The sequence below is a fragment of the Podarcis bocagei genome (genome assembly GCF_964188305.1).
Source record: "Podarcis bocagei genome assembly, chromosome: 16".
NCBI classification, from domain to species: Eukaryota; Metazoa; Chordata; class Lepidosauria; order Squamata; family Lacertidae; genus Podarcis; species Podarcis bocagei.
In genome coordinates, this window is record NC_138142.1 from 4,017,632 (window position 1) to 4,045,387 (window position 27,756).

The 27,756-nt window shown below is 46.2% G+C and overlaps 1 protein-coding gene and 1 long non-coding RNA gene across 2 annotated transcripts; both read right to left on the reverse strand.

The window, feature by feature from the left end:
- Nucleotides 1-2,730: 2,730 nt before the first annotated feature.
- Nucleotides 2,731-23,948, reverse strand: P2RX7 (purinergic receptor P2X 7). The gene is made up of 13 exons (XM_081174535.1): nucleotides 23,100-23,948; nucleotides 18,220-18,352; nucleotides 17,042-17,113; nucleotides 15,363-15,435; nucleotides 13,930-14,026; nucleotides 12,440-12,520; nucleotides 10,710-10,839; nucleotides 10,135-10,271; nucleotides 8,451-8,544; nucleotides 6,792-6,857; nucleotides 6,562-6,678; nucleotides 5,642-5,740; nucleotides 2,731-3,307 (listed from the first exon to the last, which is right to left on the reverse strand). The coding sequence occupies exons 1-13, from the start codon at nucleotides 23,222-23,224 to the stop codon at nucleotides 2,807-2,809; spliced, it is 1,725 nt and encodes a 574-aa protein (XP_081030661.1). The 5' UTR covers nucleotides 23,225-23,948; the 3' UTR covers nucleotides 2,731-2,806.
- A 1,003-nt stretch (nucleotides 23,949-24,951) lies between these two features.
- LOC308575712 lies at nucleotides 24,952-27,478 on the reverse strand. Its single transcript, XR_014002923.1, has 2 exons — nucleotides 26,226-27,478; nucleotides 24,952-26,113 (listed from the first exon to the last, which is right to left on the reverse strand). It is a non-coding gene; the product is annotated as an uncharacterized lncRNA (long non-coding RNA).
- Between the last annotated feature and the right edge of the window lie 278 nt (nucleotides 27,479-27,756).

Consider the following 27,756-nt stretch of genomic DNA (forward strand, 5'->3'; position numbering starts at 1 on the left):
CCCAATCATGGCATTCAATGAAATCTAGGCATCTTGAAGGGGTGGGTTTCAGGGTGGGGGTTCATCCATACTTCTGCTTGTCCTGCTGCTTTCCCCCAGGAAAACCCAACATCAGCTGGTTTTTCTGCAGTGTGATGCTTGCTCTGTCCGATTCAGTGGTAAACAATGGCTTTTCCCAGTGGAGAGCTGGGGGGTAATCACATCTGGCAATCAATGCGCCTCTTTGGTTCCAGATAGTACAAGAGCCTAAAAAGCTCTCCTGGGAAGCTTAGTTTGGTCAGTATATATTTAGTTAATGCTAAATACTGTTACAAAAGTTGTGTGCCTGCCCGTCTCTCTGCTGAGCAGTGGCAAGAGCCCATGGGGTTCCAGGCACTTGCCCAGGGTCTGTGGTCCTTAGGAGAATTGTGACACGGCATAGACCAGGGGTTGGCAAACAAAGGCCCACGGGCCAGATCAGGCCAAATTGCCTTCAGGATCTGGCCTGTGGACTGTCCGTGGATTGGTGTGGGGATTCTGTTCGTTCGGGCTGTGCCATTCCCCCTCCCCTTGCGCCATTCCATTTCCCCCCCACACACACCGCCTCCTCCTCCCTCCTCCCGCCCTGCCTAGAGGAGGAAGGGGGCTGGGCTGAGCGCCATTTTAAGCAGCTCCTCTCCGGAGCCAGCCCTTTCACGCCGCTCATCTTCCCTCCGCCACCGCCACCCTGGTGCTCCTGTGGGCCAGAGAGTAGAGCAGATGAGCGCATTCTGCCTACCCATGAGAAGCAGTGGCGGTGGCAGCAGCAATGGTGGCGGCAGCCCCAGGGAAAGTTGGGCTGGGCTGGGGAGGACTACTTGCCCCCTCCGCCTCTTATTTCAGTCCTCCCCCCCCCCCGGTGCCACTTCTCCAGCCCGCCACAAGGTCTGAGGGACAGTGGCTAAAATTTTTTGCTGACCCCTGGCGTAGACTTTTGTATCTTTAAGAAATATGGTTTATTCGCCTATTTACACCTTCAGTCTGCATGGAGGGAGCCCAGAGCTTACGGCATGATCATCTCAAGAGTGACTTGTACCTCACAGCAGTGCAGTCATGGAGTCCAAGGGATCTCTCCTAGTCATCCTTCAGCCAGCCTGCCCAAGATGGACCTTTTCAACCCTCCTTTCTTCTTCCCAGAAAACCTTAGTAAAAAACTATTTTCCTGTCACCTCAAATACACATGTCCCACCACCTAGGTAACATCTGACTCCCCAGGCCAAAGGATTCCTCTCTGATGGCCCATCAACACCTTTTGTCATATTAAGAGATTTGCTCTTCACTAACCCAGCCAGGCTGGTCTGCATAAGCCAGCCCAGGGATACCTCTACAGCTGGTATTTCTCCCTTCACATCTCAAATAATCAAAATCCTAGCATTTATTAATTTCTAGGGTTTAGGGGTCCCCTCCCAAAAAAAACTATAACGGTACATTACGTCTGGTAAATGAGTCACTATAGCCACTAGAGAGCAGTGAAAATTTGTGTCCCAGGCTTTTTAGACTCATCTACTCATGTATTATCTGAAACCCAAGGGGCACATTGGTTGCCAGATGTGAAATATATTGGCATCATTTTCAGCTCTCCTGCCCCACTATAGAGGGAAAGCAGCAGCACAAACAAAAAACCGCTTGGACAAGTGGAAAACCTCCTGGACCCCATGCTTTCTAGGCACAGGACAAGGAGAAGTGTGGATGAGCTCAAGGATAGCCCAAGCCAGCACAAACAGGTCCTGAACAGCCTCTTGTGCGTTTCTCATGAGATCTTTCGTGAGACCTTTTGAGGACATCATAGGAGGTACTTAGTGGTGGACACACTGGCATCCATGGGCACCGTGCTGGAATTCCCTAAGAAGGGAATGGAGAACACACAGGAAGGAGAAGTTTAATTTTCCCCAGCTGAGATCCCAATGAGAATCAGCCCCACCCCCAAGAGCATGGCAATTAGCCTCTGACAACACAAAAAGCTAAGGATAACTGCAGCACACAGGGTCTTTGTCTGGGTGGGAACACTAAACCTCCTTTTCCTCTGCAATGTTGTCCTGCACCGGGTATTTTGCTTTCAAAAACCCAGTTGTGGTTGCTTATTGTGTCATTACAGCCACCTTCCCCTACTCTGATGACCCCAGGAAGTTCCAATCCTCCTTAACCAGAAGGTTTGTGGTCCGAAACATTTGGAGGGTACCAGGTTGAGGGAGGCTGTGTCAAAGTCACATCTCGTTTGGCTCTCAGAAAATAGGTTTAGGGAGGCTGAGGCTGACACCTTGCTTGACCTGTGGTTCCCAAAATCTGCTTTATTCTCACCTGTGACCCGCTTTCATCAGCATCTTCTTCTCTCTTTTGGCAGAGGCTACCAGGAGGAGGAGGAGAAGCCAAATGGCTTTTCAGTTCAAGGGTCAACCAGGAAGAAATATGGAGCAAACCCGTTTGCTTATTGCATTTATAGCTCACTCTTTGTCCAAAGAATTCAGGGCTGCAGAATATGTGGTCCTTCCTTCCCAAATCATTTTATCCTCCCAAGAACCCTGCGGGGTAAATTAGGCTGAGAGAAGGTGACTGGCTCAAAGTCATCCAGTGTGAGCTTCGTGGCTGGTTGGGGATTTGAACTCATCCATCACTCTAACCACTATACCATACTGCTCTGCAAGTGCTGACTTTGGTTAATTGGAATGAGAAGCACAGAATGGCAGGATTGTTGAAGAGGTGGGGTTTGGGGGGTTGCAAAAGGGGGCACTGCCTCGCCCTCTGAATCTGTTCTGTCCCCAAAGCCACAGTGCAGCGTCTCCACGGTCCTCTAGGCCTTTTTCACAAAGCCAGCGTATTCACCGTTCTCGCTGGGGAAAGCATCCCGGATTTTCCACCTGCAGCAGTTGGGGATCAGAGCCCTTTCTTCCAGGTCCTCCTCCCCAAAGCGCCAGTGAATGTACTGCTTGTAAGCGCAGTGCCGAAACTTCCTGTTGCATGCCTCCCCATTCAGGTCCAACAAGGGCTCTTTGTAGAGGAGGACAAACTTCAGCATCGGCCGGGAAAGGACCAGGCGCTCAAACAGATCGGAAGTTGTGATGCAGGCCCCATTTTTCCTTCGGCAACAGAGCTGCTCCCAGTAGCCCTTGGCTGGGCGACATTTCCCACAGCTGCACCAGGCAGGACGCTCACAGGAGGAGGAAGAAGACGAAGCAGGTCCCCCTTGGCTCTGGAGGGGATGCACCTCTTCAGAGTCCCCAATAAGAGACACAACTTCATCCGGATGTTGCAGCTGGATTTTGGCAGCACGCATAAAATCACCAGTATTTCTCTGCAATCAAATCAAATCAAAATTTATTGGTCAATAAAATACAGATTAAAGATGTGACGTTAACATATGAGAGTGCTGGAGGTGAATTAGTTAAACAAGTTACCCAATCAGAACCCAAGGGGTGGAGTCAGAGGGACTATAAAACCAGCTCTGGGAGGGGCGAAGGGGTAGTTCATTGGGAGTTGGGTGGTTGGTTGGAGTGGGAGTGATTTGGGATAGAGTCTGTGGATAGGTTGAGTTAGTGTAGAGAAATAAGCTGAGTCAGGATCAGTTAGGAGCTAGAAGGCGAGTAAATATCTGACAGGTGGTTTAGTGAGTGAGAGCAGGTAGCGGAAGTTATAGGTCTGGATAGGCAACCCATTATTGTAATTGACCGATACCGTTTATGAAACCACACACTTGTTAAACTGCAATAAATAAACAGAAGTTTATGTTCCAATTTAACCCTGACTAGACTCAGTATTGTCCCAGGTAGGGCCTGGGTGGTGGCAGCGAGAAATAAAGTGGTGGCACAGGGATCAATAGACGGTGAAACCTCCAGGGACCCTGTGTGATCGCCACAATAGACAAAAAAAGGGGGGGAAGAGTAAGCCAATGGATTTTAGCATGCAAGAAAAGTTATTAAGAAAAGTATAATAAAGCACATGTAATAAAGCATATATAATACATATATGTGTCTGCATATAGCTCAGTAGGTGGAGCATGAGACTCTCAGGGTCGTGAGTTTGAGTCCCACTTTGGGGGAAAAACTCCTGCATTGCTGTATTGGAAAGCTTTTGTCACAAACTTAGCTGTATTGAACATAACAGGCTTAGCCATGCTAGACAGCAGCTCTTTAATTTTGCCAGTGTCACTGGGGGGGGGGGCTCTAAAAATGCACACACATGAACACACATTTAACCTTTCTCCCCAGGGAAGATATTCCAAACCCCTGGTTGAGTTTTTTGCACTTCCCCAGCCTTTCCCCAGCTCTGCAATATCCTTTTTGAGATGAGTCTTGCAGGTCTCCTAGAGAGGCACCTGGTGGAGTGCTGTGAGGACAGCAGGCTGGACTAGGTGGGCTTTGGTCTGATCCAGCAGGGCTATCATTATGTTCTTAGGACAGCAGACACTGAGAGCCGTAGGATGAAGCCACTGCCAAAGTTACACATTCATTTCCTCAGTCCTGCTCCAGTCTCTGATCAAACAGGTGCATCACAGGCAATGGCCCACGTAGCATGTAATGTTAAGTCAAACCATGATTACCGTATTTTTCGCACCATAGGGCGCACTGGACCATAGGGCGCACCCAGTTTTTAAGGGGGGAATTCAAGAAAACAAATCTTCCCCCCCCCCCCAGCCCCAAAGAGCAGCGTACAGGCTGCACACAACCTCTCCCTGCCGGAGGGGTTGCGCGCAGCTATGGATCAAGCCAAGGCAGCGAGCGGGATGGATCCCACTCACTGTTTTGGCTTCCCCTTTAGCCCCGTGCAGCCTCTCCTTGGCGGAGGGGTTGCGCAGGGCTTTCCTGGCTTTACTGGGAGGTGGGGGGATTCCCTCACCTCTCCCAAAAGCCCGCAGAAGCCGTGCAACCCCTTTAAAGAGATCGCAGCTTCTCCTGGCTTTTCTGGGAGGTGAGAGACTTCAGAGAAGTGTGAGTGGCCCAAGGTCACCCAGCAGCTGCATGTGGAGGAGCGGGGAAGCGAACCCAGTTCCCCAGATTACGAGTCTACTGCTCTTAACCACAACACCACACTGGCTCTGATTCTGGAAACAATGGAAGGATTGAGTTAACATACTTGGTGTATATAATTCCTTTGTTTTTCTTCATTGCTCATGTAACCAATATTGTTTGACTATGATGCTTTGTTTTTATGCATTAGTTATATACAGGAATTAAGAGGTGTGTGTGTGTGTGTGTGTGTGTGTGTGTGTGTGTGTGTGTGTGTTTATACACTCACACACACAAAAATGTATTTCTGTACAGCTTTTTAAAACAAAGAATAATCTAAAGTGGGAGGTTTCTGTCTCCCCCTCACAGGCACACTAGAGAAGGAAAGCGTGTACAAGTTCAAGGCTTGCTAAGGCTTGTTTTCCTAATACTAAACTATGGTTTAGCGCAGTCTACCCCAAGCTGGTGATCTCCAGATGTTTTCAAGTATAGCTTCCATCAGCCCCAACCAGCAAGGGACTGACTGATGGGAGTTGTTGTGTGAAACATCTGGAAAAGGCACCAGGTTGGTGTAGGCTAGCCCATCCTCTTCAAGCCTCTGAAAACATTTCACCTGTTCACAAATCTGTATGTAGGCACAGGCAGACAGGTACACCCATATAAAAAGGAAGACCCCAACTCACGTGAATAACCTCGCCTTTAACTTTCTGTAGGCTCGTCCTCAAAAATTTGTCAATCATAAAGATGTGTGGCTCATCAACAAAAGTCACATAAAGTAGAGTCTGCCCAACAAAATAAACAAAGACATTTTATCAACCCAAGTGTTTCACTGAATGAACTTGTTATTTCAGATGTATTAACAATAGAAGATATAAGATGAGGTCAGGCAGCAATTTGTTTGAATCTTACACTTACCACTGTGGCTTGTTTGGACCTTTCCAAATTATCATTTTACAACTAAGTGGTAAGAGTGCAGCGTTACTCAGTGTCTTCTTCACACGTAATACTTAGCCATAGTTTATTGTTGGATTGGCCATGGTTTGTTTGGCAGTCAAAACCCTGCTCAGTCTCTTAACTATGGTATATTTACTGCCAACAAAAGATGATCAGAAGCCAGGCTTTGTTGTCAGCTTCTGGAACCTTGGTTGGTTTTAACTATGGCTTGGAACTAAACGTGAACCCAGCCCCCTTCCTTAACCATGCTTTGTTTGGCCACCTAACTGCAGTCATTTACTTGGCTAGTCAACAACACACGGAAAACTAGATTCTGTGAATTACCTTAACTACGACTGGTTTCAAACAAGCCAACTTCAGTCCTTGGTTTCAGAGAATGGCTATTTTAAACTAACTATAGTTTATGGTAGTTACAGTTCCAAGTCTGGTGGTTAACCAAAAGCAGAAGCAAAACCTCAAAAAACTCCCCCTCCCAGCTGTGTCGGAGGTGAAGAGAGTAGGACAAGGGGAGACTAGGCACACTCATATCTCACTAAATCACAGTTTAGTGTGATGTCCAAATCCAGCATTTCTTTTCTTGCAGTAAGGTGAATTCCCTAGCTATATCCATAAGTGGCTGCAGGATGTTGCAATTAATTGCATTTCTTACCCATCTTGGTCCCGGCACCATCTCACACTTTTTCTTGATGTAATATTCTTTCACTGGGTTGTACTTGAAGCAACGGCATGAATATGAAGTAATCAGAAAATCAACTACAAACTGTGCCTGTGAAGAAGAAAAAAATCCAAGAGAATACTGATTCAATTTTCTTAACTGACGCAATTTGTGCTGAAATCATCTTCCACCCAAATGACAAGGGATATAAAACAGTCTCTTACCAGGCCAAAATAGGAGAGTGCGGAACCAATATATACCAGGAGCTCAAAGAAATCAAACCGTCCAGCCTTTGGTGGGGGTCAGGGTTGGAAGACAAGGAAACAGAGAACAAAAGAGATTATTGGTTTTTCCCCTAAAAGACAGTAATTAATTTTCTCTGAGAATAGGGAAGCCTCAGCATCTGTTTCATAGATTGAGTCAGGCCTGCTTCTAGAAAAAGGATGAGGAGAGAGCACTGAACCGGGGCACAAAACTGCAAAATACAAACAAGCTACACTCTATTTCAAGTTAGAAATTAAACTGGTAAAAAATCAAGTAAGGTGAATAAAATAATAAAAAATTAGTGGCATCCAAAGTGTCAAATATGAGCACATGAAACTGCTTCCTCAGGTCCATCTAGCCCACTTCTGCCAATTCTTTTCCTTTTTTAAAAATAAATGTTTATATGCAACAATAAAATGGTACACAAACAAACATACACAGAGAAAAATTCAAGATGTGAAGTTCTTGGACATGCTGCATATTCAGAACACATAAAAGTATCTATGAATTTGGTGTCTGGCTCTTCTGTCCCTTACAGGGAACTGATTCCATCCACATGCCTGCAAGCAGAAAGGAGACAGCCATCGCTGACAACAGAACCATCAGCATCCACACAGCATGAAGCCCATACCTGAAGAGGATGCAATGGTGGAGAATACTCCATGTCAGAATGGTTTATAAAGGTGACAAAAGTTTTGCCAAAGAGCATGTTTTGAGCATGATCTTTTCGCAGAGTAATAATGTTCCACACGTTATTGCAGCATACAGCAACCTCAAGATCAGTTTGTGTTTTCCCCTTTTGAGGAACTGACAATTCTGCTGCTGTGGCAAGAAAAACGAGCAGCTCTTCAGATTTTATATCCATGTTAGGAGGACCCTCAATTCCCCCACCCCAAATTTTTAAAATTTAATACATACCAAAGGAAACCCAAATGGTGGATAAACTCCTTCCTAACACAAAGTCCTACTAGCTTTCCTTCCCTTGAAAATAGACACAGATGGCAAAAGGTTAAGTCCCCTCCCCACACTGCCACAACGCTGGTCCAGATCAGGCTTCCACTGCCTGCTATTCACATACAAACAGTGCTTTTTTCTAGGGGGACGCAGGGGTAGCCATACCCCTAAACATTTTGTGAATCTTTGTACTTTTGTCCATTTACTGTACAGTGGACGCTTGGGTTGCGAACGTGATCCGTGCGGGAGGCACGTTTGCAACCCGCAGCGCAGTGTCTGCGCATGCTTGGGCACTTCTGTGCATGCGCAAAGCGTGATATAGTGCTTCTGCGTATGCGTGAGCGCCCAAACCCGGAAGTAACCCATTCCGGTATTTCCGGGTTTGGTGCGATGCACAACCTGAAAATGCACAACCTGAAGCATCTGTAACCCGAGGTATGACTGTATTTATTTTTCCCGATTTGAACTATAAAATGGTGATTTTCTTGAGTCAAAATGAGAGTACCCCTAAACATTTTTTTAAGAAAAAAAAGCACTGCATACAAATAATAATTTTAAAATCATGCAATTGCCAGTGATGTCATGCATAATCTGGCCTTCAAATTCCCATTTCTCTGACATGATCGAAAACCAGCAACAGGAAGTCAGGATGAGTTTCCTTTTACCATGCCGAACACGAGGATGTCGAAGCGAATGCCATAGGCTTTGATCAGGGTTCGCTCCTCCTTCCCACCAGCCTGCTTGTAATACTTTGCAAATCTGCAAGGACCAAACAACACAGTTGGACACGGTATTGTAAGAGCACTTTGGATGATGTGAGCATTGGCCTGGACTCCAAAGAGCGCTGGAAGATGGCTTCCTTCCTCACACAACACACCTGTATGGAACTTGCAACCCCCATCACACTCATTATCAGACCCCAGAACCCCAAATCCTCTCTCTGCAAAGAACACAAAGGCCATTGCAATTTGGCTTTCCGTACTCTGTTAGGCAAGTTCTCTGCCCAGAGTACAGCACACTCTGGTGAGTCATCGGATTACTACCCTGCCTCGTACTAGCTGCTTTTCTCCTCACAGCATAAATGAACTTTGATTTTCCGTTGTGGGATCACCAGTCACTGGCTCAGGCATGCTTTACTGGGAAGAACAGAGCTAAGCTTCTGTTGATGCTTCTGGCAAGGTTATTTTGGATTCCCCATGGGAAACTTCCCGTCCCCAAAGTACGGAGCCCATTCTGATGTGTGGATTTAGAATGTCATGGAAACATGGGGTGCAAATCGTCGTGGGAATATCCTGTGCAAGACCCACAAAATTACCCATTTTGTAAGTAGGATATATAAATTGCCTAAAGACCAACCTTCCCTGACCTGGTAAAACTCCCCTCAAGGCGAGCCATTTTGCCCTAGAGAGCATCAGGTGTGGGAAAGCTGCAATAGACTGTCATATGAGGACACACCTACCACCCACTCCAGCAGCCCTCATTCTCAAGTTATGGATGGGACAAGAGCACACTTCTTTCCAGCTCTCTGGTCCAGTGAAAACTGGCAGTCAGAAGAAAGTTTAAAAGAAAGTTTTAAGCAAAAATCCCTGTAGCTGCTCCTTCTATGGCCAATGGAACCACACTGGTTTCCCCCTTGCTGCCCTGTTCTTCCTGGGAATCTGGAGTGCAGCCTCCCAGTGACCCCCCCCCCTCCCTCAGCCTACAGTGCAGGCCAGGATTGGCTTCACTCTCTAGCACCAAATTGGGAGTAAAAGGGGAAGTGGGGCAGTGTAGCAGCAGTCAGCAAAGGGACTGTCATGAGGCGGAGAGACATCCTGTGTGCTTTATCAGCATGACTGCGGTAGGCGGCAGATGACTTTGGTGTGAAAGGCCTTTGGTTTTTCAGAATTGCCAAATAGTTGAAATCCCCAAATAAGCCCATTTCAAAATGCACATTATAAGAGGGAGGGGAAATCAATGTTTTAAAAATGCATGCAAGTCAAGCAAATTTGCCTTGTTTGGGATCGGTTTCTCTGCTGCTAGTCTTGGGAAAACAAAAAACAATGTAGGAAACTGAAGCCCTATCTTGGTGTGGCATGGGGAGAGCCCATTTCAGCCCCTCTCTGGCATCACCTGTGCTGTTTCAAACCTTTGCAGCCATGAGACCTAGAAACTAGAAATATTTAGAGTATGGGGGGAGGAGGGGAAATAACTAAAGTGTTCAAGATGCTAAATTCTGCACCCAGTTGCTGGCTAGGACTGCTGGGAGCTATAGTCCAGAACAGCTGGACGGCACCAGTTGGGGATGGTTGCAACACAGCAAAGTCTTCAAAAGCATATTTTACCTAAAATTGCAAAAAAAATAAATACCTAAAATTGTTTCCAGGGTACAAGGCTTCATTTGTTTTTTTGTCATCCAGACGCCGGAAACCATATTTGGGTTCGCAGCGGTGAAGCCACTTGTCCAGGTTGCAATCCCAGTTGATTTCGATGCCCACGATGCCACCCTTGGGAGAGAGAGTAAGATGAGTACTTTTAACCCGGGGCTGATCATCAACGGGGGTAGGCACCGTTGTGCTCCCAAGCTGGTGAAAGTGAGCAGTAGATCAGACCTTGAAATAGAAATAAATATTTGGTCCTTATGCCAATCAGCTTCCCAACCGTCTCTTCACAGACGGAATGTTTATCAAAAGGAAGGGAGAAATAATTCAGCTTGCCCTTTAAAGTGCATATGAAGAACTTCCTTTCCCTCAAAGGATTCTGAGTACTGTAACTTGATTCTTACTGTAGCTTGTTAAGGATTGTTGGGAACTGTGAGTGGGTAAACTAGAGTGCCCAGAATTCTTTGCAAGAAAGGATTTGCTTTGAATGTGTTTCAAAGGTATAGTCTGCACACAGCCAAGTGTGCAGACAAGCCTTCTATAGCCAAAACAGATGACACAGACCTGAACAGCCACCTCTGAGAAGTTCTCTCCTGATGCTCGGAGAATATCTCCCAGCCGGAAAATTGGACAATGCGGAGCAGTGTTCTTGTTGTATGTGCAGGAAATATTAAAATCCGGTGAAATGTTTCTTCTGCAGAGAATGGGAGGGAAAGTAGTGGTGTTTTAATTTTGCAGGCAACACAAAATGAATTGTTTATGGTAGCTGGGCTGACTTCACCCAGTGTTTATAAGAAAATTAAAAAAAGCTGAGGGAAATTTCTATCACAACAGTTTTATTATGCTTTTCTTATAGTACCACTGTATCTACAGCACCACAACTCTACTGGAGGCCAAAACTACACAATATGTCATCAGCTTTGTGAATAAACCCACAAAAGTTACTAGCCTGCAAAAAGTTTTACTAGTCTGCTAAGAGGCAGTAGCCTGCATGTCTGTGCTGGCTGCAATTGAAATAATTTCTTCTCATTAGCAGCCTATATGGAGGCACAGGCCACTTGGCAAAAAATGTTTGCAGGCTAGTAATTTTTGTGAATTTCAAAAAGCTGATAACGTATTGGTGCAGTTTAGCCTGGAGTAGGATAGTGGTGGATGTAACTTTTAGAGGCAGTGGCTATGTTCAGACATCGTGGTAAGCCATAATCCATGTGCTACTGCACATTGCCCAACCACTCTCCTGGCACAAGCAGCAAACCATGGCCTTTATCTTAGCATGATGTCCAAGCCGGCATCCATGGTTTGTTTTGCAACCCATGATCTGAAGCCAAGTGTCCTGGCCCCCACTCAAAACCAATTAACAGGTTTCATTGCTTGAAAGTGAAGAAGTGGGTTTTTATTATAGTGGTCTCACAATACAAACTCAGTGGCTAATAAAGAGCAGAGCCTGGCAAAAGAGTAACAGCAATATGTTCATTAGCAAGAGTCAAGGACCAGGAGTCTGAAATTTGCAGTAAGAGTTCCACGATAGGCCAGGAGCTACAAACTTGCTTCAGTGAGTTTCCCTGCCTCCCCACCGTGTTTTCAAACAAAGACAGCAACTGATCAGCTACTTGAAATAACAACTGTCCCTGTGGGAATGGGGGGGGGGGACAACAATTTCCTCTTTTTTTATTGATTCTCTCTCTGAGAAACAACGCTAGACCCATCTTCCCCTCTGAATCCCCTTGCTTTGTCAGACCAAGTTGTGCTCCAGAGGCCTCCTTATCCTTTGCCTGCAGGGAAGGAGCAGCTCCCAGGACTCCCGCCTTGTTGTGTGTCTGACCACAGAGAGGAGAAATCATCAACAGGGCTGTGCGGCATCATTTTCTCCCCACCCCCACCCCGGCCATTCAAGTCATCCTCCTCAAATGCCTCCTACTCCTGCTCTGAATCAGAAGAAGGAAGGATGACACCAGGTTTTGTTCTTTGCTTGGCCACTGTGCCTTGCTTGGAGCAAAACAAACCATAAACATTGGTTTGGCAGCAACAGTCAGCTGGGGGCAGGCTAGTGGTTTGCTGATTTTACTTGGGTTAGGGAAGGAGCTCAGCAGGAGAACTGGAGCAGTGTGAATGAGCCCACGGCTCCATCACGTAAACCAGGCAAACAAGATGGTGGGCAGGTGGGCCCTAGAGATGGCTCCAGCAAGTCACACAAGCACAATTTTAAACAGGCACCCCAACATTGCTCCAGAGGCAGTGACAGTAAAAACAATTTACCGGAAATGAGGGCAGTTGAAACACATGTCTGCACTTACTTCGTATAATTAAATTTCGGGAAGTGAATGTTGTTTTTTATCAGCACAGTGAAGTTTTCAGCACTTCTCAGAATGGCAGGCCTAAAATGAGACCCCAGACAAGGATGAAAGATCTCAAAAAATAAAGTCCCATTTATTAAATATCATATGGAGAAATGTAAAGTATTGCACTTGGGCAAAAAAAAAATGAGAGGCACAAATACAAGATGGGTGACACCTGGCTTGAGAGCAGTACATGTGAAAAGGATCTAGGAGTCTTGGTTGACCACAAACTTGACATGAGCCAACAGTGTGACGCGGCAGCTAAAAAAGCCAATGCAATTCTGGGCTGCCTCAATAGGAGTATAGCATCTAGATCAAGGGAAGTAATAGTGCCACTGTATTCTGCTCTGGTCAGACCTCACCTGGAGTACTGTGTCCAGTTCTGGGCACCACAGTTCAAGAAGGACACTGACAAACTGGAATGTGTCCAGAGGAGGGCAACCAAAATGGTCAAAGGCCTGGAAACGATGCCTTATGAGGAACGGCTAAGGGAGCTGGGCATGTTTAGCCTGGAGAAGAGGAGGTTAAGGGGTGATATGATAGCCATGTTCAAATATATAAAAGGATGTCACATAGAGGAGGGAGAAAGGTTGTTTTCTGCTGCTCCAGAGAAGCGGACACGGAGCAATGGATCCAAACTACAAGAAAGAAGATTCCACCTAAACATTAGGAAGAACTTCCTGACAGTAAGAGCTGTTCGACAGTGGAATTTGCTGCCAAGGAGTGTGGTGGAGTCTCCTACTTTGGAGGTCTTTAAGCAGAGGCTTGACAACCATATGTCAGGAGTGCTCTGATGGTGTTTCCTGCTTGGCAGGGGGTTGGACTCGATGGCCCTTGTGGTCTATTCCAACTCTATGATTCTATGATGCATTTGAAGCTGAATGGGGGGGGGGGAGCCCCAGGATCTGTGAATGGGATTCCTCGCTGTTTCTAGAGTTGTAAATATGTTTGAGTGGCTTTTATCAGTATCAGCAGGAATGAGACAGTGTCAGGGGCGCACATGCTGAATACAGTAAAGGGAAGGAGCTTTAACCTGAGGGCCACATTCCCTACTGAGCAATATTCCAGGGGCCGTATGCCAGTGGTGAGCAGAGCAAGAAGCAAAAGCAGGTGAAGCAATGGATGTAAATTTAACCCTTATGTGGTAGGAGAGTTTCTACACATATTCACACATCTCTCTCACCTAAGCGAGCAAGAGGAATGGTCAGAGATAAGAGGCTGCTGGATCAGGCCAACCGCTCACCTGCTCCAGCATCCTGTTCTCACGGTGGCACACCTGTTGCATGTGGGAAACCAGCACATTTGAACCAAGGTCAACCAGGGGGTGACCCAGAGCCCGTGAGGGACGTGGCCTGGGGAGAGGACCAAGGGCCAGGCAGCCCCAGCCTGAGGTCCCTCCTCCTCGCAGTAAAAGGGCACACAGACTGCTATGAAAAAACCTGTCTTACTCCAGAGCCTTTTTAATTGACTCCACGGGGCACCAAGCCGCGACCTCACATGTTTTGATGGTTGTGTTGTAGTTCACACACTTGCCGGTCTGAATTCCTGTAGAGAGCAGAAATCAGCTTTCATTTATGGAATATAACCTTGTTGCTAGTTGAGGTTTTTAAACTGATTTGCTTTCATAGACACAGATTAGGAGCATTACAGGTAGGGAAAATATTATGGCACAGAGTAGCAGAATACAAATCCAGATGTCATAGCAAGCAGCCACGACTTACACAAACTCCACATCAAGGGCAATCTCTGGGACACATCACAAGCTGTTTTCTAGCCTTCTTTGCCACCGACAGGAACTTTGACACTGCCCAAGAAATGCCAGGATTTGAAGCTTATGGTATGTGGTTTGTAAGAAATCTATCTATCTATCTGTCTGTCATCTGTGTGTGTGTGTGTGTGTGTGTGTGTGTGTGTGTGTGTGTTTACAGTGGTACCTCAGGTTACATACGCTTCAGGTTACACACTCCGCTAACCCAGAAATAGTGCTTCAGGTTAAGAACTTTGCTTCAGGATGAGAACAGAAATCGGGCTCCGACGGCGCGGCAGCAGCAGGAGGCCCCATTAGCTAAAGTGGTGCTTCAGGTTAAGAACAGTTTCAGGTTAAGTACGGACCTCCAGAACGAATTAAGTACTTAACCCGAGGTACCACTGTACAATCCTGTTGTAGGCAAAACTGAATCCAAAGTAGGTTACAATTGACAAGCAGGTGGCCATCAAATATCGTCAGTAAAGTAGCCTTCACAAATCTCCCATTTTTCATAGGGGCTGATGGAACATATGGAAGGCTGATATAAAATATGTTAAAGGCAAGTGGATGTCTAATGAATTCTTTTAAAAAATGCATGTGAAGTTACATAACTCCCAGTTTCCAGATCTTTTGACTATAAATCTGTGAGGTAAAGAAATGGCAGTCTTACCTCATTGTCAGGGACAGTGAAGAACCCCAGTTTAAAATCCCTGCCCTAAAGGAATCTTTGTGGCAGCTCCTTTGAATGTGATTTACACACTGAATGTATGGCAAAGAACCTGCACAACCTCACACTTAATCCTATGCCCTGTCTTGAACAAATCCCATTTATGGGCCTTTAATCTGCTTTTTGGTGCATCACACAGCGTGGCCGTACCAATTAAATGTGGTAGCCTGTATACTTAACCAACTAGCCTTTCTTAATCAAGTGACAAGTAAACTGAACATTTTATCATAAGGTATGCAGTCATAGTCGCCTCAAGTTTAAGTTGCTGTTGCAGTAAAGTTTCATTATTGTTGGCTGTAAAATTTGTTGAACTTTGTAAATTAAACTTTGTAAATTAAAATTTAAAAAGCAACCAGCTTTTCTTTTACTTTTTTCTGCAGCATATTACAAACATTAAACCCACGTACCATTAATCTGAGGGTCCATACGACCTTTCATACAGCTCTTGTCGGTAGAGCAAACAGCTTTGGCAAGGGGAAACTGAGCAAAAGGAAAGGGGGAAAGTAAACATACAATACGTGTTTTAATTTTTAGCATTGCATATTCATTTCAGACCACGCCAACAGAAGCCAGAGCCCTGGCTGTGAACACACTGTATGTTTAAAAACAGATAGCTTCCTCCAAAGAATCCTGGGAACTGTAGTTTACCCCTCACAAGGCTACAATTCCAAGCACCCTTGACAAACTACAGTTCCCAGGCTTGGTTGTATGCTGTCCTACTTTGGTCCGTCTCACTCTCAGCAAGGCCATTTTTCTTTTTATTTGTATTATTTAAAGTGTTGGTGCTGACCTTTAAAGCCCTAAACTGCCTCGGTCCAGTATACCTGAAGGAGCATCTCCACCCCCATCGTTCTGCCCGGACACTGATGTCCAGCGCCAAGGGCCTTTTGGTGGTTCCCTCACTGCGAGAAGCCATGTTACAGGGAATCAGGCAGAGGGCCTTCTTGGTAGTGGCGCCTGCCCTGTGGAATGCCATCCCACCAGATGTCAAGGAGATAAACAATGACCAGACTTTTAGAAGACATCTGAAGGCAGCCCTGTTTACGGAAGCTTTTAATGATTAATAGACTACTGTATTTTAATATTCTGTTGGAAGCCACCCAGACTGGCTGGGGAAATCCAGCCAGATGGGCGGGGTATAAATAATAATAATAATAATAATAATAATAATTAAAATTTCTATACTGTCCTTCATCTGAGGATTACAGGGCAGTTTACAATATAAAAACACAAAAATACACAACACAGTAACAAACAAAAACAATACCCCCCAGTTTAAAAGGCCCTAGATTGTTTAATTAGCCAAAGGCCTGGGAGAAGAGTAATGTTTTTCCCGGGCGCCTCAAGATATGTAATAACGACACCCGGCCAGCCTCCCTGGAGAAAGCATTTCTTTCCTTTGTCTTCCACTTGAGGTGTATATTTTTACAACACACCTTATTTTCCTGATAGTAGGTTGTTTTAAACTGTTTTCTATATTGTTTTTTGTAACGTACCCTGGGACCTTAGGGTGAAGAATGAAAATAATAATAATAATAATAATAATAATAATAATAATAATAATGCCATCATTAAAGAAGAGCAGGACTTGAGGATTGGGGACCAATAGCTGTGGGGTAAAGAGCTATACCAAAGCACTAGGTTCCATTAAGCCCTGCTCAACATCACTTGAAACTGCGTATTTCTGTCTTCCTGATCATAAGGACTAGTAATGTCATTTCATTTTCCTATAATGAAATCTGAGATCCTTGGTCTGCTGAAACCTGCTACACCAGTTACCAGATTTCATGCCTGAACAGAAAACTTACGAAATGTGCAGAACAAAATGCAGCCCTGAATGTATCTTGCCAGTTGCCAAAAAGATTCAAGCTTAAACAGAGAATGCAAAGAACAAATTCTGGACTAGTTGTTGCAGGTTTTTTCTTTCTCTGAAATCTAACAAGGTTGTGATGGGAAAGATGAATCAGCACCTGATGATGTAGGATCACCATAGCAATGAGACACTAATTAAAAAGCCTTCCGTTGCAGAATATGGCTTATTTCCCTCTCCACACAGATAATAACATCACTCACAAAATTGAGTTACCTCAGGGCAAAGTCCCTGGACTTGGTTCTCTGTCTTGATGATATTGGTTAGCACAAAGAATGAATTTATTCCCTGCATACACAAAAAAGGAGGCAAAAGAGAAAGAACAACTGATCAAAGGGGGTTAAAAGCGGATCTCTTCAAAAGATTGTCCCATGGGGGCGGGGGGGGGGGAATCAAAAGCCGCAAACCCCCAAGCCACACAGTTTTAAAAAAGGCAATACATTTATTAGGGACCAAGCAAAATATCATAAACCATCAGAGCTATGGAGTTATCCTCTTTTTCTAGATGAACGTTCAACTACCGTATTTTTCGCTCCATAAGACGCACCAGACCACAAGACGCACCTAGTTTTTGGAGGAGGAAAACAAGGGGGGGGGGAATTCTGAATCTCAGAAGCCAAAACAGCAAGAGGGATCGCTGCGCAGTGAAAGCAGCAATCCCTCTTGCTGTTCTGGCTTCTGGGATAGCTGCGCAGCCTGCATTCGCTCCATAAGACGCGCACACATTTCCCCTTACTTTTTAGGAGGGAAAAAGTGAGTCTTATAGAGCAAGAAATGCAGTAAGTAAAACAAAACTGGGGATGGGAGAAGACTGTCTGACCGTGGAAGATGTCTGCCTCAGAACCAATTCGGTTTTGAAACTTTTCAACCTTCTTATAACAAACCTTACCACCTTTTTTACATCACCTCCTCAAAAGGCGAAAGTAGCGCATTGCGTGGAAGATGTCTGCCTCAGAACCTGGGGGGGCTTTTTCACTGAAGGTATTCTAAGCGCAGGCTGAACTGCCATCTGTCTCAGGAAACACAGACTGCTGCCTTATGCTGAATGGCAGCGGCTCTCCAAGGTTTCAGATGGGCGTCACTCTATGCCCTACATGAAGATGTGGGAGACTGACCTACAGTCTTTCCCCTATACCAGGTGTGGTGAACCTTTGCAACCCCATGTTGCTGAAGGGCCAGAGCCCAGTGATCCTTTGGAGAACGGCTGTAGCTTAGTGACAGAGCTCCTGTTTTGCGTTCAGAAAGGTTCCAGGTTCAATTCCCAGCATCTCCAGGCAGGGTTCGTAATGCACGCTCAAGGTGTGCCCAACCTCTGCTTTATATCCCAAAGCCAAAAAGCAATCACTCAGCTCACTGAAAGCAGGTTGCTCCCTGGTCAAGGAGTTGAGACATACCTGGATAGGGAGAGTGTACTCCACTGTGTCCCAGATCCTTGCTTCAGTCTGAGAAATCCCTTTCACTTTTGTGTGCACTGAGCTGATGACGGAGTCCTTCTTCTGATAGCGTCTGTCAGCAATAAGGACAACACTGGAGAGACACAATGGAAAGGGTTTGAGGTGGTGTCCCTGCGCCCCCCCCCCATGCTACAGCACTGCCCTGCATTATGCAAACCCAGAGCAAACATACTGCCCACAGAGGGTTAGAAATAAATTGTGCCATTTTGATGACCAGGTGCACTAAAGAGATGGGTAAGTGGAAGGACGAGTCAATTTTTCAGTTCCTGTACCACTATGACTATTCACCTGCCAATGAATGCTTCAAAGCTACAGGAGTTCTGTCCATCATTTTTTTTAAAATGGTAGTTTTATAACATAATGTGCATTTTTGTGTGTGTGTGTGATGTGTCTTTTAAAAAACCCTTACCTGCGACACACACACAGCAGGCATGGCAGATCTGTGGGCCTCCAGATGTTGGACTCCAACTCTCATCACCTCAGGCCATTGGCCTCAGTCCCGTCTGGGACTGATGGGATTTGCAGTCCATCAACATCTGGAGGGCCACAGCTTCACCATTTGTTATTCTTGCCATAAAGCAACACAGGCCCACCACTCTATTTACTACATTGAGAGTGTCCCTTTAAGAGTAGCTGTTTGTACACCATGGCATTCATCAGATGCGTGGGTGGGAAAGAAGGTCACACACCAAACTTACAAAGCTGTGCTTGTCTGAAAGAAGGCTCTTCTCTTGGGACTCAGAATGCCAAAAGTTATACGCTCAAAAACAAATCTACATTAATATGTGCAGATCAGTTTAATGCAGTACTTTTCAATGCAAGCAGGAAAAAATTCCCAGCTCTTTATTTCCAAGGCTGTGTGATCCTAACCTCAGTTACTACAGTTCTGTTTCACTGATTAAAATGTTTTAGAGGTCACTATGTAAGACTATATACCAGCTGTTGTTGCAAATGCAAAGCTTTCTACTTCAGTGATAAATAAACAATAAAGTCCTTCCCCTTAAGTTCTCTTGCTGTAAAAATAAAATCCTAATAGCACAGGTTTAGAAGACCAGTTTACAGTAGTAGGTTTTTTTCTGTTGTCCTACACGTTACTTATGAGTTCCACTGATTTCAGTGTGACTTACTCTTGCAGCAGTTGTGCACTCTCAACTGCAATCCTATGCACGCTTAATAGGAAGCAGATCCCAGTGAACTCAGTGGAACTTTACTTCTGCATAAGCATGCATTGGATCAGGCTGTGCAGAGTTCAGCAAGCTGCCAAAGTTAAATCCAATGTGTTTACTTGTACATTTAAAGCACATTTATGCTGATTTCCCCCAGCAATTTCCAGCACCCTTAACAAACTGCAGTCCCCAGGATTCAGCGGGGGAAGGCCATGTGCTTTGAATATAGGGTGTGGATATGACCTAAAGTCCGAGATAGAGCTTTAAGATCAGACAGTCCCTGCCTGAATCTGTGGCCCCATCTGCACTATGCATTTAAAGCAAGTGTCATAGTAATTTAAGCAGCCATAGCTCCCCCCACCCAAAGAACACTGGGAAGTGTAGCTTGTCAAGGGCACTGACCAACTCACAGACCTACAATTCCCTGAGTACGAGGGAAAAGTAAACCACTCTGGGAACTGTAGCCCTGTGAGGGGAACTCTTAGCACCCTTGATAAACTACAGTTCCCATGATTTGGGGGAGGGGGGACCATGCCTGCTTAAAGTAATATGATAGTGGAAGGGGCCTCAATATTGGCAAATTGTTCTCTCTCAGTCCAGTTTTGTCCATTCATCCAGTGTCTGCGATAAGAGGAAAGTAGTAGTAATAGCAATAAGAGTTGGGACAGTAGGGGTTCAACGAGACCAACACCCTGATCAGTGCAAGTTCTGCTGTGCAGGGTGCAACAAAAGCATCTCTGACAAATGTCCATTCACCCTTCTCCTGTCCTTTGCCATCAAGTGAAGGGGAGACCACAGGCAGTCTTATTCCGCTGTTGGCTGGACTTCACCTTCAAAAACACCTCCTTTTTAGCTGAAATCTTATTCCCTAAAAATTTCCACAAATTGCTTTTTCTTTCCTTTTGGAGCAACAGAGAGCAAAAATGCTCCATGTTCCACATGGCAGTCCTTCAGACCTTTGAATAGTGCTATCATGTCTCTCCTTCATCTTCTTTAAGCTAAACATACTTAGGTCTTTCAACTGTTCATTGTACTATGGGGATTTCCAGAACCCCCAAACCTCCTTTGGGCATGCTCCAATTTGTATGCTCCAATTGTCCTTCCTAACATGTGGCACCCAGGACTGGAGCTTGATCAGTGCAGAACAGAGCAGAGCCATTACTTCCCATGATCCAGACATCAAACATCTGTTAACACAGCCTAAGATTGCATTAGCAGCCTATCTTATAAGGTTGTTGTTCTAAAGATTACATTATTACATGTGAGCTGCTTTGAACACTTTAAAGCCCTGTATAAATAATGTGGTATCTTGTTGACATCCATCTGTCTCAAGAGACAATGGAGGAGAGACAATGGAGTGCGCCTCCAGGGGGAAGAGTTAAACCACTGTGTTAGCAGCACCAAAGTGACCTTCCCGGGGTGCAAGCCTGCGCAATGTGTATAGAGGTCCTGGGCTGACCAGATGACAAGATCCACCTCTTAGCCTGGTTCATGTGGTCCAAAGGAAAGCAGAGCAATACATTTGACACCAGCTTGGATGCAGGACTTGCAGGAAGGAGGTGTACAAGGCTCAGTTAAGGAAAAAATAAAGCTTGACACTCTGGATTTGTGTAGCATTTACTCCTGAGCCTTTTCATCTCCTGAAGATGTCCCACAAGGCAGCAGAGGCTTAGGAGTTTCCTTCTCCTAGATGGGCTCCCTTCCCAGGTGGACAAGCCCCATCTGCCCCTCACTTCCCTCTACAGCATGTGCAGAAACGGCACGTGCATCTGCTCCATCCGCCAGAGCCTGTCTTTGCATGCAGGCGAAGTCCCTCATTCACCAAGGGTTTGAGACCCATTGGCTACCCTCACCTGGTTTAGCCAGCCAGTCGAAGCTGTTCCCTGTACGAGGCCCTGGGTTTTTGAACCAAAATAGCCATTGTAAGGGAGAATGGTCAGTCCTCACCACAAATTTCCTACCATACAAATAATAATGAAAACGTCCTATGAACTTTACAACTGCCAGCAGTTCTTTCCTAGTAGTGCAGAAGTTTATCTCTACAGTATTCAGGCTCTTACTGAAATAAGCTATGCTTGCTTACTGAAATTGACTATGCAAAAGCCTTTGACTGTGTCGACCACAGCAAACTATGGCAAGTTCTTAAAGGAATGGGAGTGCCTGATCACCTCATCTGTCTCCTGAGAAATCTCTATGTGGGTCAAGAAGCTACAGTTAGAACTGGATATGGAACAACTGATTGGTTCAAAATTGGGAAAGGAGTACGACAAGGCTGTATAATGTCTCCCTGTTTATTTAACTTATATGCAGGATTCATCATGCAAAAGGCTGGGCTGGATGAATCCCTAGCCAGAATTAAGATTGCCGGAAGAAATATCAACAACCTCAGATATGCAGATGACATAACCTTGATGGCAGAAAGTGAGGAGGAATTAAAGAAACTTTTATTGAGGTTGAAAGAGGAGAGCACAAAATATGGTCTGAAGCTCAACATCAAAAAAACGAAGATCATGGCCACTGGTCCCATCACCTCCTGGCAAATAGAAGGGGAAGAAATGGAGGCAGTGAGAGATTTTACTTTCTTGGGCTCCATGATCACTGCAGATGGTGACAGCAGCCACGAAATTAAGAGACGCCTGCTTCTTGGGAGGAAAGCAATGACAAGCCTAGACAGCATCTTAAAAAGTAGAGACATCACCTTGCCAACAAAGGTCCATATAGTAAAAGCTATGGTTTTCCCAGTAGTGATGTATGGAAGTGAGAGCTGGACCATAAAGAAGGCTGATGGCCGAAGAATTGATGCTTTTGAATTCTGGTGCTGGAGGAAATTCTTGAGAGTCCCATGGACTGCAAGGAGATCAAACCTCTCCATTCTGAAGGAAATCAGCCCTGAGTGCTCACTGGAAGGACAGATCGTGAAGCTGAGGCTCCAATACTTTGGCCACCTCATGAGAAGAGAAGACTCCCTGGAAAAGACCCTGATGTTGGGAAAGATGGAGGGCACAAGGAGAAGGGGACGACAGAGGACGAGATGGTGGGACAGTGTCTTTGAAGCTACAAACATGAGTCTGACCAAACTGCGGGAGGCAGTGGAAGACAGAAGTGCCTGGCGTGCTCTGGTCCATGGGGTCACGAAGAGTCGGACATGACTAAACGACTAAACAACAACAACTAAAATAAGCAACAGGCTTCTCTTGTCCTGCACGTTCCTGTGACAGTTCAGCCCTCATATCATAAGCACTGGCATCTGTATCTAAAACAAATAGTGACCACCTTTGCCTCTTGGCAGCTACAAGGAGTCACAGGTGAGATTTGAGCGCAGGGTGGGGAATGTGGTATCACTGACAATTAATATTGATTAAATTTATACATTTAACATGCTTTTGTTAAAGCAGTATCTTATGAACTGTCACTAACATTTTTACCAGCTTTACTAACTTTCAGACAATAGATGGAACTACTTAAACAACTCTTGGATATAGTTTAACTGATCCAAGTAGACAGAGCAATTTGCACAATTCAACCCCAGCCTTCCTTATCAACAGCTAGAGATGTAAACCCCATGGATTTCACTGGAGAGCTCTTTCCAAGGCTTCCAACTTTCCCTGTTTGTTTTCCCTGCTGCCGTATCTGAACTTTTCCTGTTCCACTTACCAGACATACATGAAGACGACAGAATGGATGGCCCACTTGAGGCTCCCGTAGTAGACACTCTGAATGCGCACAACCTTGTTAGTTTCATATTCACACACATTCTTCAAGCTGCAGCACCCGGCCATGGCGGAGGAACAAAAAAAGGCTCTTACAAACTGCACCCTCTCACAGACAGCACTGCCGCTGGTGTTTCTGACCACCCACACACTCACAAAGCAAAACCACTCCACTTAAAGGCACAGTAAGAAAGCCATGCAGGGAAGGAGCAAGTTAAGATAAATCAAAATAGTCACATGAGCTATAACTCAGCTGCTGCGCAATCACCTCCAGACTGTTATTTTGTGGGAGGGATTCAAGTGTAGGTTTGCACAATTAAAATAGATTAAAATGCTCTGTGGCCTTGGGGCAACCAATGCACTTAACACAAACACTTTTTTGCAGTTAGGAAATTAATGGGGAAACACATTGAACAGTGGGGGACGGACAAATTATTAACAGATGAATAAGCACCCCACAAACAAATCAGGTAAACATCATTGTATAACTTCACCACAAACAAATCAAAATGAATGCAGATTAGAAGACTTCTGCAACTTCTGGAGTGTTAGCAGATCTGTTTATAGCCACACACAGCTTTTCTCCTCCTCACCCTTCCTTCCTTCCTCCGGTCAAGCTATTTAAAACAATAGCAGCAGCATTTTTCTCATTTCCGTATTCAAACCATTCTGAACTTGAGCTAGAGCAGGGTAGTTCAACTTTCCATACCAAGTGGGCCGCAAGAGCACTTTGATATAACCGCATACTGCCTTGTTGGGGGGTGGAGGCCCAAACTGGACGACCCCCACCTCCTCGCGCTTCCTTCCCAAAGCCAACTAAGCAAGGCACTGGGCTTTAGGAAGGAGGCACAAGGCTCTGGCAGGACCTTGAGAGGTAATAATTACACACTGAGGCAAGAAATTCCTGCCAACCTAGCAGTTCGAAAGCACATCAAGTGCAAGTAGATAAATAGGTACCACTCCGGCGGGAAGGTACACGGCCTTTCTGTGTGCTGCTCTGGTTCGCCAGAAGTGGCTTAGTCATGCTGGCCACACGACCCGGAAGCTGTACGCCGGCTCCCTCGGCCAAGAAAGCGAGATGAGCCCCGCAACCCCAGTCAGTCACAACTGGACCTAACAGTCAGGGGTCCCTTTCTCTTTAAGGCAAGAAATACTCTCCCTTATTATTTCAGTTTTTGTTATTATTTGGGATCTTTTGACAAAGGGCGGTATATAAACTGAATTTATTATTATTATTGTCATTACAGGGAACCAGGCAGAGGGCCTTCTCGGCGGTGGCACCCGCCCTGTGGAACGGCCTCCCACCAGATGTCAAAGAGAACAACAACTGTCGCCGGAAACCCCCCCCCCCTTCCATTTAACACTTGTATCGCACAAGCACCACATTCACACATACACGCATCTCCCCTCCCTGACCCTAGAGATGTCCCTTTAGAGGGCCATCTCTTAAAAGCCTTCCGTAAATAAGGAAGCGCTGCATTGATAACACTCTGTTTAGCGCTCCGCGCCGCCCTATCTTTATTGAGAGTAGACCGGACGACCGAACTCTAGGCCAAACAGCGGCCGCCTCGACCAATCAGCATTATCGGACAGCGCCCCTTGCGGCGGCCACGCTGGTACTGCAGGCTGCGAGCGTCTGTTCCCTCACCTTTTGACAGCTCCCGATTCATTGTTTCCGAGTTCAATGGACCATGACTGATCTAATCAAAATGTTGCAAGTTGTTTCCGAAAGAGGAAAGTACTTTGAACTTCAGTGACTATATTCTTTATAAATTCACCAAAAATCAGCCGTACAATGGATTTTCACCGGATCACTTTTATTTCACTGCATATTACAAGAACTATCAAAGGGGGGTGAGCTGGGATTGATCGGCCATAAGCCTTGAACCGTGCAGTCACGTACACAACGGCCCTTCTCCGGATGGCGGGGCTGCCTTGATAACCATCGGGGAGGGCTCAGACGAAAACCTATCAGGAACACAATAAACTGCATACGGTAGTGTATTCAATACGGACTCCGACAAAGGACCCCGACCGGATTCCCCTCAGGGGGCAGGGAAACTTCGCCCATTCCTTTGTTTATGGAAATGACTCATGTGGGGAGGGGGAGAGGTGGTCTCCGCCAGGTGTCATGATACTCGGATTACCTGGGAAACTCCTCCTTGACTCCTCCTGTCCTTTAATAAAATCATGATGTATATATGATGTAATTCTGGGGGTGTAGTCAAGGGGATTAGTGGTTAATAAAAGTTGGGGGTCTCCCATTGTTCGGGGCTTCCATCTTGCTTCACCTCGTGGACGGTGGGAGCCCTGTCGCGACAGTTTTCTTACCAAAATAAAGACCAAGCTTACTGGCTGCTGTTTTGCTCTGACTTGCCCTGGTCGGTGTCTTCCTTTGTCCAAGAGAGCCCTCGGATTTTCCGGTAACAGTTTTTGGCGACCGTACTCAGGGACCCTTGGTTCTCCTGCAAAGGTGAGAGGGGAGATAGAGGGGATCGGGCGCCACTGGGCAGTTTTAGCCCAGGGATCCTTTTTTCCTCTCCCTGCCTCCTCTTTGCGGGCGGTAATCAACCGTCACCAGAAGCTCGACCAGGGAGAGCAAAGGCGAGGTAAAAGCCGGCTAAAAGAAAAAGGATCCCGGGATCTGCGGGGGACAACTTCGAACGTGAGTATGGTTTGAAGTAAAACACGTTGGGAGGGGGGTGGAAAGTAACGACCCCACGACAGCCAGACTTTCCTTCTTTCATTTCTGGCGTAGCCCCTCGGAGTCGGCCGGGTGCGCTCTAACTTTACCCTTTTCTAGCCCGATTCTCCCCTTCGGAAAGTGGCCAGGGAGGTCGCGGAACTTTACTGTATGGCGCTTACCTCTCGGAGTCGTCTGGGTACGCCAAAACCTTTCTCTTTCTCTCCCCTCAATTTCTTACGCGGTGCGTGACCGGGGAAATTGTGGCACCTTTACTGATTTCCGGCGTTGCCTCTCGGAGTCGTCTAGGTACGCCAAAACCTTTCTCTTTCTCTCCCCTCAATTTCTTACGTGGTGTGTGACCGGGGAAATTGTGGTACCCTTTACTGTTTTCCGGCGCTACCCCTCGGAGTCGCCCAGGTACGCCTTAATCTACCTGTCCCTTTTCTCCCCCGTTTTCCGTCTTGGAATTGAATCCGGGAAAACGTGGCTCTTAATTATTTCTCTGACGTCCCTCCCTCGGAGTCGTCCGGAGGCGCCCTTCAAGGAAAAAATTCTCCTTCTATCCTTTCCTCCCCCGTTTTCCGTCTTGGAATTGAGTCCGGGAAAGCGTGGCCCTTTACTGTCCTTTTCTCTGACGTCCCTCTCTCGGAGTCGTCCAGAGGCGTCCATCCAAGCTCTCTCTCTCTCGCTCTCTCTCTCTCTCTCTCCTTTCTCGTCTATTATGCAAACGAAGCCGCCCCTCCTGCCTGGCGACCTTTGTTAGGGATGACCCGGGTACGTGAGAACGCAAGGTCGTTTGTTTCCTTTCCAAACTATCATTTTCTCGGACCTTGATCTGGCATTGCACTGCGCAAGCGTCCAGTAGGGGTTCCGATTTTAGTCTCAAAGACTAGGCAGGAGGCTGTCGTGGAGGGTAGAAGGGGTGGCTCACGAATTGGGACCCCACACTAGGACCAGTTGTGTAAGCAGTACTGCAGTGGAACTTTAGGAGTTGTGTCTGTATATCGGGTAGAGAGAGAGACCCGTGAGTTCAAGGCTGATATTTTGGAGTTACAGATGATAGGTTAGCTACAGATCAATGGTAGGTAGGACTGAAATTCAATAGATACAAACTGAGGTCCCTAAATTACTGAAAGAATACTATTTTTTTCTCTCTGTTTCTCCTCTCCGTGTGTGTGTGTGTTCCCTTGTCTGTCCCTCTTTTCCCCTGTAGTGTACATCGCTAGCGAACCCCATATCCGTAGAATAGAGTAATGGGAGCCCACGCTTCTAAATACTCTGACTGGACTCCTCCTAGCGACAAGGCTTCTATGAAGCCTTCCCGCTCCGGAGAGGATTCCGATACCCCTCTACAATTCGTCCTCCTCAACTGGAAGGAACTGAGAGGGAGAAAGGGACTCTCAAAATCCAAACTGAGAGATCTCTGTAACATCTCGTGGGTCGCTTTTACCCACCACCTGGAACCACCTTCTCAATGGCCACCTCATGGTTCCTTTAATCTCATAAGAATGCAAGCACTTAAGTCTCATTTGGCTGACGAGAGACCCCGACAATTATATTACCTGAATGTCTTCGTTGAAGCCCGCGAATTATTTCAACGGCAACAAGCTCAGATCGCCCGTCAAATGGCAGTTTTGAAACCAACTGGACCCCCTCCATATGATGAGATTAGAGCCCAGGAGGAACAATTGGATAGGACCCTCGTCCCTTTTTACTACCCCGAACCACGGGCTCCCCGATTGCCAGGACCAGGGGCAGGAGACAGGACAGGAACCGGCGGAAGGGGTGCGGGACCGGGGGAAGGCGCAACAAATCCAACAGCCGCTACCCTTTCCCAAGGTGCAGGACTGAGACCAAGTGTAGCGGACCCACTCGCTGCTGCTCCTTCACAAAATATGTCGAGTGCCTCGCCACC